This window comes from Mustela nivalis (genome assembly GCF_964662115.1).
Source record: "Mustela nivalis genome assembly, chromosome: 5".
In the NCBI taxonomy this organism is placed as follows: domain Eukaryota; kingdom Metazoa; phylum Chordata; class Mammalia; order Carnivora; family Mustelidae; genus Mustela; species Mustela nivalis.
In genome coordinates, this window is record NC_139024.1 from 44966926 (window position 1) to 44980012 (window position 13087).

At 37.6% G+C, this 13087-nt stretch overlaps 1 protein-coding gene across 4 annotated transcripts in view; it reads left to right on the forward strand.

Moving 5' to 3' along the window:
- The window catches only part of CEP162 (centrosomal protein 162), a 100831-nt gene that overhangs the window by 63527 nt on the left and 24217 nt on the right, over positions 1-13087 (forward strand). For all 4 annotated transcript variants that reach the window (XM_082730670.1, XM_082730673.1, XM_082730672.1 and 1 more), the window contains exons 19-22: positions 3900-4026; positions 5205-5368; positions 6127-6231; positions 10072-10284. In XM_082730670.1, the coding sequence (XP_082586796.1) occupies positions 3900-4026; positions 5205-5368; positions 6127-6231; positions 10072-10284 (609 nt within the window). The remainder of the gene's footprint in view (positions 1-3899; positions 4027-5204; positions 5369-6126; positions 6232-10071; positions 10285-13087) is intronic.

Consider the following 13087-nt stretch of genomic DNA (forward strand, 5'->3'; position numbering starts at 1 on the left):
GGCAGAGGGCAAGGCAGTAAGCAGTCTACAGTGTGGTCTAGGAGACCCTCTGAGAAAGTTATGTCAGAAGTTGAGAGCTGAAGGGAAGCAGCAGCCAACTATGCAAAGATTAAGCCTTTCAGCCGGGAGAAAAGCATAAGCCCCTACACCAGGAAGGGCCCTGTTACTTTCTAGAAATAGAGATCTCTGAGGCAGAAGTAGATAAGTAAGTATTTGCAGAAATAAATACCAGCGAGGCGAGCAGAGGCCCTCTCCAAAAGTCTGCATGGTAACTTACAAGGGAGTACAAGTACTTGCCAGCCCGGAGTCCTGTGCCCACAGGATTGACCCGGAACGTTACTGGCCTTCTTCAGGTAGGAAGTCATACTTCCCTGGAAAGATGCAAGCATAGAGTAAACATTTATTTAAGTGTCAATTGCATGACTGAACTCAAGATGTTTAAAAGTTCTTTTGAATCCTAAAACTCTGTAATTCCGTGAAGAAGACTCTACTAGAGAGCACTTCTAAATTGATTGAATTAAATAAACAGAAAGTAGTTGTAGAAAGAGACTGAGCATTCAAAAACGTGAAACTCAGGCGCCGGGGTGGCTCAGTGGCTTAAGCCGCTGCTTTCGGCTCAGGTCATGATCTCAGGGTCCTGGGATCTGGTCCCACATCGGGCTCTCTGCTCAGCAGGGAGCCTACTTCCTTCTCTCACTCTCTATCTGCCTGCCTCTCTGTCTGTCAAATAAATAAAATCCTTAAAAAAAAAAATGTGAAACTCACTGCTCTCCTAAAAAGACATCTACAGAAAGTCACAGGAGACTAAACAGTTAAATGATGCTGTCCAATCTGTGATTCGGCTAGAAACCACGGTTATAACAAGTACTTTTATGAGTGAATTTACTTTCTCCATAAGACTGGATTTGGGATTAGAAGGTAGAGTAATAACAGAATTTGGAAGAATTTTATTGTGTAAGAATTTTGTTTTGAAACTTAACTATGCTGCGTGTCCTGCTATGAGTCCAAGAGTTTCTTCAGCAATTAAGAGTTTGGTTCAGTGAACATTTATTGAGTACCAGCTGTGTGCTTAGTGCCATGAAGTATACAGGTATTAGTAATAAATCAGTCTTGGTCCCCATAGAGTTCTCAGCCTGTTAAAGAGAAGAAGCATGTACACAAATCAATGTCCTATGACGCAGAAAGTAATGACCACTGTGCTAGAGGTGCAGTGAAAGTTTTGGAGAACACAGAGGAGGGGCTGATAGGAATAGCTTCCTTTGAACAGGCTTTGAAGGATAAGCATGATTTTGTTGAGTGGAGGAACTAGGGGCAATGAAGTAGGGCGTATTGAGCATTCATTCAGCTTTCAATGTGCTAAGTATTTTTATGCAATTTTCATACAAAGATTAATAAAATCTCTGTTTTCCAGTAAACATATGTCAGGTGGTGATGAGTGTTGTGACAAGAAAATAAAGCATCATACCTGAAAGTCAGGATGAGGATGGTTATTTTATAAAGAGGATCAGGAAAGATCTTCTGGGGTTTCATTGGAGCAGAAATTTTGATGAAGTAAAAAAGTGAGCCATGTGGCTATCTGGGGGCAGAGCATTGAAGGCAGAGGAACAGTATGCCAACACCTTGCGGTGGGAATGTGCTGGTTCTGTTCAAAGAGCAGCTAGAAGTCTCTCTTGCTGGAATGAAGTTGGAAGAGGAGGATTTAGGGTAGATATGGTCAGAGGCAGGAGCAGGGCTGGGTTACAGGGCACTGAAGCGCATGGTGAGGACTTTGGATTTACCCTGAGAGGGATGGGAGCCACCAGAGAATTTCAGACAGAGGAATAAAACTCACCACCTCTTTAAAACAATTCTTTAAATAGAGAGCTTGTGGGAAAAAAAAAAAAACCCACAATTGACACACATGGTCAATTGATCTGTGACAAAGGCAAGAATATACAATGGGGAAAAAGTCTGTTCAATACATAATGTTAGGAAAATTGAACAGATACATAACAAAGAGGGAAGCTGGGATACTATCTTATACCATATATGAAAATAAATTCAAGGGGCACCTGGGTGGCTCAGTCAATTAAACATCTATTCCTTGATCTTGGATCAGGTCATGATCTCAGAGTCGTGAGATCGAGCCTCGAGTCAGGCTTCACACTGGGCATGGAGCCTGCTTGGGGATTCTCTGTCTCCCTCTGCCCTTCCCCCACTCACATACATGAGCACATGCTCTCTCTCTCAAAAAAAAAAAAAAAAATCCAAAATGGATTAAAGATTTGAATATGATACCTGAAACCATAAAACTCCCAGAGGAAACCACAGGCAGTAAGTTCTTGCACATCGCTCTTAGCATTCCCCCCCATCCCCAGACCAGTCTCCTCAGGCAAAGGCAACAAAATCTTAAATGAACAAATGGGATAATATTAAACTGAAAAGCTTTTGCACAAGTGAAGGAAGCCATTAACAAGGTAAAAGGCAGTCTGTAGAGTTGGAGAAGATATTTGTAAATGATTTATGTTAAGGAATTAATATCTAGAATATGTAAAGAATTTATATATCTTAATGTCAAAAACACAAATAACATGATTAAAAAATAGCCAGAGGACATGAGTAGACATTTTCCCAAAGAAGACAGACACATGGCCAACAGACACATGAAAGTATGCTCAATATCTCTAATCATCAGGGAAATACAAGTCAAAGTCACAATGAGATCACCTCATATCTGTCACATATATGGTCAAAAAGACAAAAAATAACAAGTGTTGGTGAGGCTGTGGAGAAAAGGGAACCCTCATACACTGTTGATGGGAATATAAAATATCAAAAATAGAATATAATAGAACATAAAAATATCAAAAATAGAACTACTGTGATCCAGCAATTCCACTTCTGGGTATTAATCCAAAGAATATAAAAATTATCAAAAATAGAATATAATAGAATATAAAAATATCAAAAATAGAACTGTGATCCAGCAATTCCACTTCTGGGTATTAATCCAAAGAAAACGGGAACACCAGTCCAAAGAGATTCGTGTAGCCCGTGGTCCTTGCAGCATCATCTATACTGGTCAAGATATGGAAGCAACATAAACATCCACTGATAGATGAACACCAAATACTACTCAGCCATAAAAAATGATGAGATCTTGCTATTTGTGACAACATTGATGGATCTAGAAGATATCATGCTAAGTGATAAGTCAGAGGATAAAAATAACATATGATTTCACTTATATGTGAAATAAATGAGCAAACAAAACAGACTGGTAGGTGCAGCCACACTGTTGGTTACCAGAAGCGGGGGATGCCAGAGGAGATGGGGGTTGGAGAAATTACCAGTTATAAAATAAGACATAGGGTCGTGATAGACAGCATAGGGAATCTAGTCAATAACGTAATAACTTTGTATGATGACAGATCATAACTAGATTTACCATGGGGATCATTTCATAATATATATGAGTATCAAGTCACTATGATGTGCACCTGAAACTAACAGGATATTTATTCTATGTCATTTAGACTAAAGTATTTTTTTAATTAAAATTTCTTTGGCTAGTGTGAGAATAGACTAGCTGCTGAAAATGGAAGAGGCACACCGGTTAGGACATTATTGCAGTAATCCAGAAGTGAGAACAGTTCATTGAAAGGTCTTTAGGCTGTATTGAGTTAGATGATTGGAATTGATCTAGTAGGCTATGGGGAGTTACTGTAATTTGGTGGGGTGGAAGAAAGTGATGACATCAGAACTAAATTTAGGAAAAATAATTATGTATTTATAAAACAAAAACATGTATTTATAAAAATACATATGTAGAATTAAGGATGGACGGGGTAAAAGAGAGCCTATACCACAATTTTGGGGGGCCAGAAATACTTTGCTTTTTTATTTCTGTGACCATCAAGAAAGAAAAAAACAGTTTATTGGAAGACATCAAAAGACTGAAGCAAGACAAACAAGCTCTTGAAGTAGACTTGGAAAGAATGAAGAAAGAGAGAGACCAAGCCAAAGATCAGATTGCTTATGCAACAGGTAAAATGCTGAGCTGAAAGTTTACCTTTATACTCGTAAGTGTTCTTGAATTTAAGTAATAGTTGCTGTTATTACTTACGGAATCAGAATCATATTCCTTAAAGTATATTGTAATTTTAGAAAATTTTTTTAAAAACTAGTTATTAATAGACATGCATATTTGATTGGCTTTAGCAGGAATAATTGCAGGATCAGGAAAAAGAATCAAGGATTATTTTGAATTTGTGGCATCTTATGTTTATTCATGTTCATATTTGTCACCCTAGCTAGACTGTGACCTTCCTGAGGGCACAGTCTGCCTTTTTATCCCTGAGTCTGAAACCTAGGCTCTCAAGTATTTGGCATATGAAAAATAACACTGCACTGTGTTTATAGAAAACAAGATAATTGTGACATTCCCCACCAGGAAGACAAAGATAATGCAGAAAAGTTTAATATTTAAAAAAATTACAAATAAACATGAAATGTGGTACTGTGGTACTACATAGGGGTTTTAGGGGAAGAGTGGCATTTGAGCTGGGTCTGACAGATTGAAAGAGGCAGAAGTGAAGGGGTGGAGGGAGGTTGCTGGGATGTGTTTCTTAAGCATGTTCTTGTGTGCACCTATGGAGTGGAGTTTAGGAAGACAGAACCCAGGGCTAGAAAGTGGATCAGAGGAGCCCTTGTGAGTGAGGGTCGTTCTCTTGTGATATTATGATCTTCGGCGTAAGATATGTACAGTAAAATCCTCTTACCTGCATTTGCTTTACTAATCTGTAAAGTAGAATTATAATAGTGCCCATCATATGTTTGCTGTATTAAATGAAATCATGCTAAGCACTCTTTAATGTTTCTCATTGCAGTTTTTTAATATAATTATAGGACTTCTTCATGTTTATTATCTCTTGGATCTAATGTTTATTGTCTCACAGAAACAACTTTGCTTTTATAATGAAAATGGGAAAATGATAATTTATACACAGCCAATTTTGCTATGAATTCGAGGATTTGGACTATAAAAACAATCTTTATCTTTCTTTACTAATAGATTAAACTGGATATTACATTGCAAAGATAGTTTTTTTTTTCTTGTTTTTTCATAATGCTTTCATTAGATAGGCATTGGTTTTCATGTAATTTAGTTTATTTCCATATTTTGGAAAATTACAATCAAGTCCAGGAGTTCCTTTATCTTATAGGTGAAAAATTATATGAAATAAAAATCTTAGAAGAAACACATAAGCAAGAAATCAGTCGTCTACAAAAAAGATTACAGTGGTATGCTGAAAATCAGGAGCTTCTGGATAAAGATGCAGTTCGGCTTAAAGAAGCAAATGAAGAAATTGAGAAACTCAAACTTGAGGTAGTAAGATCATTTTAGAAAGTATTTCTGTGATGAACCCTATTCAGCATTAGTTCTTCTTAGCCTTGTAAGTATAATTGAGTCAGTACCATAAACACTGCTGATGCAAATAGCTGGTTTGGGTTTGGGTTTGCTCTTAGATGTATAGGCTGTTATAGATTAGACTGAGAATAAATCTAAGCTCCCTACCATAACCTGTCATGTCTGCATATTGTCTGAACCCTGCCTGCCACTTGAGCCTTATCTCTGTGTAACATACTCCACGAGTCATTCTCCTGCAGCCACACCAAACCTTCCTCTGATTCTTGAACATGCCATGCTTGTTCCATGGGTTGCCTTGGTCTAGATTACTTTGGCCTAGTTTCTTCCGTGTCTCACTTCTCATTCAAGTCCCAGCTCCAGTGTCTGCTCCCCAGAAAGACCTTTTCTGATCTGCTCATCTAATGGAGCTACCAGTCCTGCCCCTTCAGACCTTTCTTCCCATTCTGTCACTCTGTTTTATTTTCTTCCTAGCACTTGTCACTCTCTGGGGTTATTTTATTTACTCATTGATATACTTTATTAGGTTATCATATGTCTCCTCCAGCAGAGTACAAGCACTGTAAAAACAGGCTTATCTTGTTTGCCCTCCAAATCTCCAGCACAGCGCCCTATCTGGGAATTAATAAATAAGTGAATGAATACATTATGCATCTCTCCTGGGGTTTCTCTGGTGTGTTTTAAATATGCTCCTAAACATTTTCTTTACTTATTGATAGGTTGAGAAACTAAAAGCTGAGTCTGGAAATCCATCTATTTCACAGAAGATACGTTTAAAAGAGAAAGCAGCTGATGCCAAAAAAATTCAGGATCTAGAGCGACAAGTATGTGTTCAGGGTAAATTTTCATTAAGGCATTTTATATATAGTGCATTTTTGTTTTCTCTTGTTTCAGTAGTTCCTACAAAATATAATTGACCTGAAAATTGTTGGTTTTATTCATTTATTTTAATATAGAACTGCCCTTTAAATTCTTGATATGCAATATTTAAAGTGACAGAAATAAAAGTAGTAAACAAAATCATTTTATGTAGTCTGTGGCTCTCTGCCTAAAGAATGTGTAGGCTGTTGTGCCTCATTGCAGGTAACCTGCGGATGAAATATTACTGTGCATTCTAGCTCTATTAGACATCTGGAAACAAGCAGCATTTTAAAACTCTGGGTATGGAGTTAGGATTCCTTCTCCTGATGAAAGTTTGATGAGAAAGGATTATAGGAAAGGAGATCCTTGAGTTGGAAACATGTAAGAAAAGCTTGGGAAGTGTTGCGAAACACCCTGGAAACCGAATATTTGCCTTCCAAAAAGCTGGCCTTAATTTGGAGTTCTTGCTTACTGTCAGGCTTCGAAATACTCATTTCATGGTGTCTGTAGCTGGGAGACCTTTTCAAAAAATCATACAATGATACTTATTAGGAAAAGTTGTTTTTTCATTGAAGTAGTTGTTTTGTGGGGTGGAATATTAACTTTCTCCTTCTGTTTTTAAAACTCCGTAATGTTTTACATTATACTTCATAACGCACTATCAAAACAAAATAAGAGGGGCGCCTGGGTGGCTCAGTGGATTAAGCCGCTGCCTTCGGCTCAGGTCATGATCTCAGTGTCCTGGGATCGAGCCCCGCATTGGGCTCTTTGCTCAGCGGGAGCCTGCTTCTCTCTCTCTCTGCCTGACTCTCCGCCTACTTGTGATTTCTCTCTCTGTCAAATAAATAAATAAAAAATCTTAAAAAAAAAAAAAAAAAAAAATAAGAATTTCCAACCCTGTTCATAAGGGAGCCTGAATCTGTAGTCAAGTCATGATCCTTAAATGTACGGCTATTATTCCATCACAAACACAAAACTGTGAGGTCATCACCGGGCTGAGTATTTTCTCAGTTTTATGAGAGAAGGAAAACTAAGCAAAAAATTAACTTTATTACTTTTACAGGACCTGTTCTTATATTAAAAGGTATGATTTGGGGGTGCCTGGGTGGCTCAGTGGGTTAAAGCCTCTGCCTTCAGCTCAAGGTCATAATCCCCGGGGTCCTGGGATCGAGCCCCACATCGGGCTCTCTGCTCAGCAGGGAGCCTGCTTCCTCCTCTTTCTCTCTGCCTGCCTCTCTGCCTACTTGTGATCTCTGTCAAATAAATAAATAAAATCTTAAAAAAAAAAAAAAGGTATGATTTGGTAGTTGGGCTCAGTAGGCAAGAAAGGAATAGAGCTACAAATATTCTGAAATAACTGTAATCTAGGATTGCTTGGCTATTTTTCAGTGCTCAAGATTTAAATTAGCTAATGTAGATGAAGCCATCCAGAATTGTGAGAGAGAAGACCAAAGAAACTTCTTCTCTACCTGATGAATTTAAGAGAAATAATGTAGAACTAAATGTGTGAGAGTGAAAAACTGAAACATGCTTAAGAGCAAAATTAAGAATTGAAATGATCCATATTGACTAGGAATATAGCACTTTATACAAGTTACCTTTCTCTTTTATTAATTGTTTCATTAAAAGTTCATTAGTTTATCATTTTAAACTTTTTTATCTTTCTAAAATATTGCTCATTTATAGTATTTTGTATAGTTTGCTGCATATACATTTCAGATTTTATTCTGTTCCCATGAACATTTCTATCCTTATGATTTTAAACCTTAACATATATTTAAAGTCAAGGTATATCACAGTATATTCAGAATCATTTTGGAGCCATATCCTGAAATAGATCAATTACAGCATAATTAATAATAATTAATAATCTCCTTTTATAAATAGTACATAAGTAAAAATGGGGCTGATTAGTTAGATGCGTGCAATAATGAAAATTTCAGATTATGTGTAGTTTTTTACTCATGCTTTTATTTAGTGGGATATTCCATAGCTTAATTTAGTGAGAATTTTAAAAAGCTTTACTTTGTATGAGAGCCACACTGGTATTAGTTAATAATATTAAAAAGCAAAATTAAACTATGGGCTCTGAGAAACAACATGAGGGTCTTGAAGGGGTGGGGGGTGGGAGGTTGGGGGAACCGGGTGTTGGGTATTAGGGAGGGCATGGATTGCATGGAGCACTGGGTGTGGTGCAAAAAACAATGAATACTGTTACGCTGAAAAGAAATTTAAAAAAAAGAAAAGAAAGACATACCATATCAAAAAAAGAAAAGAAAAATTAAAGAAAATATAAATAAAATCTAATTTTCCAAAAAAAATAAACATTTAAGAAGTCAAATTAGATTAAAACATCTCTTAAAATTTTAAGTGAAAACATTAATTATAAATAATATACACCATTTTTAAAAGTCAAGATCTTTTTTCAATATACATGGTGTGTTATATGTATGTATATACTTTTATATGCTTAGATCTACTCCAAATAACTAGATTTTTAATACCAGAGAAAACAAAGTTTTGAAAATTGTTGCAGATGAAATTATCAATATTTGTTATCTGGATATATTTCAATTTATAGTACATATATGAATATGCAAGCAGTCTTCATGAATGGAAATATTTGCTTTTAACTTTGCAAATGATGAGATCCTTGAATACTTAAACAGGAACAGTATTTAATCTGTAAACAATTTTGAGTACCAGCAACCTACCGTGCCTTAGGAAGGGTGGGTTCTGAGATCAGATGATAGTAAAAACCAATATTATCAAGCCCTTACTGTATGCTGGGCATTCTGCTAAGCACTTTCCCAAGGTAGATGTCAACTGATCCTCACTTAAATATATCAGTGCCGTGAAATTGGTATTGTTGTCATTCCCACTTTACCACTCAGGCAAAAGAAGTTTAGATGGAGGAGTTGACAGAGGTCATAAAGCTGGGTGGCACAGTTTTAACTCTAGACATGCTCTGACCACTGCACTAGACCACCTCTCATGTGCTATTTTATTGTATTGTATGCTCAGAGGGTAGAAAACTGTTCAACAAAGAATTTTGTGCTTTAATATGTTTTTCTAAGATATCTTAACTGTAATACCTTTAACAAAAACAAGTATACACACATGCACATACATAATATCTGTGATCCTTAGCATTGTTCTTTCTTACAGAAAGACCATAAAATATATTATTGTTTAATAGACCAAATGAAAAGTTGTCTTTTGTGAAGACCTCATTAAATATTATTAATCCTCTTTGCTTTCTAACTGAAAGAAGTAACTAAGATAGATCAAACTGCATTTTGAGGGGGATATCTGTAGGAGGGATGAGGTCACGTAGAGATTGTTGCAAGTAGGGGCTGGTGCTTAGGAAACTTGTGTTTATTGCAGAAGTTCTATACATTGATGTCATTTAAGTCATTTTTCAATCAATAGATAGTATAAACATGATCATTCAAAGTAGTCTGTGGGGAAAAAAGGAAAGACCATTTGTCCTCAGAAAGATTGGCTATTACTAGCACAATAGAAAGTCCCAAGATCTATTTCAAATCAATGTAAGAGGATTTCTGTAAATTAGCCAGTACTAAACTATACATTATACTGTAGGGTTTTAAAATCAGATCATCTAGGGATATAAAATTTGAAATTAATCTATTTTTTATGCATTTGATTCAGTCTTAAGATGTGATATAAACCTGTCTTTGAAAGCTAGATGTGAATGATAGAGCATAATCTAAATTTATACATTGAACTGCTTGATTTTAATATATTTGTGACCTTACATATATGCAAAACTATTTTAAAAGGTTAAGGAAATGGAAGGAATTATAAAGAGAAGATATCCCAATTCTTTACCTGCTTTAATATTGGCTGCATCAGCAGCTGGTGATACAGTGGACAGAAATACAGTGGACTTTATGGAAAAAAGGATAAAAAAACTAGAGGCTGATTTGGAAGGCAGAGATGAAGAAGCAAAGAAAAGCCTTCGGACCATGGAACAACAGTTCCAGAAAATGAAGGTAAGAGCCAGCTAGACTTTCGGGATCTCAATACCATGGGGGCTGGGCACTTCTCAGGTCTCATTTTGACAAATCACTAAACATCCTTCCCTGTAAAACCTTCACCATGAATGTCAGCAGATGCAAAAGAAATCTAGACCATCTTGTCTTTTGTTCTCCTTCAGCACCTTTTTTTGTTTCAAAAATGGAAAAACAAGCACAGGGTCCCCTCTCGGTGATATCAGAATTAGTGGGTATTAAGTCATGGAAAGGCAGAGTAAAACACCTCTGATGTATAGTCAATAGAAACTTGTTTTTTAATTGCCATGGTTGAAAATACTTTCTTGAAATTTCCCTAGACAAGGGAGAAGACTGTAAGAAGAATACGTCTTGGAGGGTAGAACAGGGAGGCAGGCAATGCCTGTTAAAAACGTCTTATTTTCTCTGAGTTTTCTGATCCTTCATGAGGAATGAAGTCAAAACTACAAGTGCTAGAATGACCAAGTATGAAAGAAGATGTGATATTTCATTTACTTTAAAAATTTGTTGAGCACACAGTTCTGCAGTAATTCATGCTGGATGTTTCACAGACATTTTAATTCATCTTGCATCATCCTTTCATCACTGGTGAGAAACAGTTATTGCTACCTTGCTTTACAGACAGGGGAGCAGAGGTATTCACAATGGAACGTCCTGCCCAAGATGCTGCTGCTTGTGAGCGGTAGAGCAAGGCCTCAAATCCTAGGCCATGCTGCTTCTAGGAAGCAGATCTCATTCTCCACAGATTTTATCCTGAGAGAAGCAACAGACGATAGACTATTAGATTCCAGAAACAGTAGAAGGTTGAAAGCCTCGTCCAGTACATCGGCCTGCTAGTAAATTTAAGGTCCTGTCAAGAAAGTTGGTTTATTCCGTCCTCTTTTTCAAATCTCTCAGCCCACTGCCTGGTTCTGTTTCTTCTCTCACTCTCCCGACTTCCAAGGTGGACTTCCGTTTTAAGCACTCAGTTTCCAACCAGGCTTACCTTCCTTGCTTTCTGCTCCGGTTCACCCATCTCTTTCTCCACTCCTCTTCTCACACAAATCTGAGGAGATGGCACAGTTGTGAGAGTAGGGCTGTCACAGGTGTGTGGGTGTCTGGTGTTGCGAATTCCCCCCAGTGCTACTTGGCAAGCCAATTGCTGTAGCTATCAATGTCTTCTATTTTCCTAAACGTTCCCTCCAGACCTTCCATCAGGTTCCTCTGACCCGACAGTACTTTTAAGAGATGCAGTACAATGGAAAACACAGACCAGCCTTTCCTCCAGGCCCAGTTTAACCCTTAGGACTTCATGACTTTGCACTAGTTACTTCAGCTCAGTCTCCCTCTCTTCATATGTAAAAGAGATAATAACTGACTTAGTGCCAATTATGCCACTTAGACTCCCAAATTTCTTTCAGTTCCTCTGTACCTTTTTATCACCATGTCACTCTACGGCCATTATTAATAAAAGATTAGTAATAACTATTGTAATCTGACTAGTCTAAACATACCCACTTTACCCCATCCTCTAATCAGCTGTTGACAGGAAAGCCAATATTATATTTCCATATCCCTCTGTCTTACACATACACACACATACACAACTTTCTTTATATCCCTCAATAACTTCCTCAATAATAAATTCCTCAAAAATGGTCTATAATTCCATGTACAGCCAGACCCCTCTCACTGTCCAGTGTGTTCTCCCACAATGCTTTCTCTGTCCCGTTATACTAACATATTTCTCCTACTTGCCGTGTTTCCTGTAACCACACTTGTTGGCAGACTTGCCTCTGACTGGTGTGCTCTGCCTACCTCATTCACAGCTAAGGTGTTCCTCTCCTTCAGCTCTCAATCCAGGCATTGCTACCCCATGAGACCTTCATGCACTATCTGACAGACAAATTATCTCACAGCACTCTAGTCCCAGGCACTTCTCCATTGCATCTACCACATTTCCGGCCATTTTGATTGGATCGTGAGTGATCGCTCTCCCCATCTAGCTTCTAGACCTGATGGCTGGGCCTATTCTGCCATTGTGTTCCATCATTCAGCAAGGCGCCTGACACAAAACAAATGCTGAAATATTTTACTTAATTGATCCCTAATTTGTAGGCTGTTGGAGAATCAAGCGGCAAAGTATATGTAAAGCCCTACTGCTTTGCATGGAGGGTAGCAAGTATTCAATATTATAATAATTACAACTAATATTAGCATTCCACTGTCCAAATAGAGGCATCTCTAATTCCAATCCTCTAGCCTATTTTTAACATGTAAATCTACCTACCCTGACTTTTCTCTTTTTGCAGTTCCTTCCTGTCCCTTCTCACTCTTTCACTCTTTCCTTTCATTTCCAGTTCCCAGTACACGCCAAGCATTAGATTGCCTTGACCTGTATTCTTCCTATTTCCAAAATGTCCCTCCTTCCACTTATCCCCAAATTCATACTCATCTCTCAAGCCCAAACCTAAATGTGTTCCCTCTGCTGTGGTCTTCCCACCTTTTCTCAGGCTTCCACGCACATTGGGGTGCCTCGTCCCCGTTGCACATATTCATAGTCCCGTTACCACAGTTTTCATAGGACAGTGAAACTTGCCATGTCACTCTCCTGACCAGGCTGTGAACTGTTGGAAGGCTACACTTCTTTATCTTCAGAATCTGGCACAGAGCCTGGTACACAGCAGTAGCTCAATAAATATTCATTGAATGAATGAACAAAAACTGTAGTGCCTCCCTCCACAGAGGAACCTATTTAGGTTTTTTTTGTTTTTTGTTTTTTGCAATACTAAAGCTCCAGTATAAC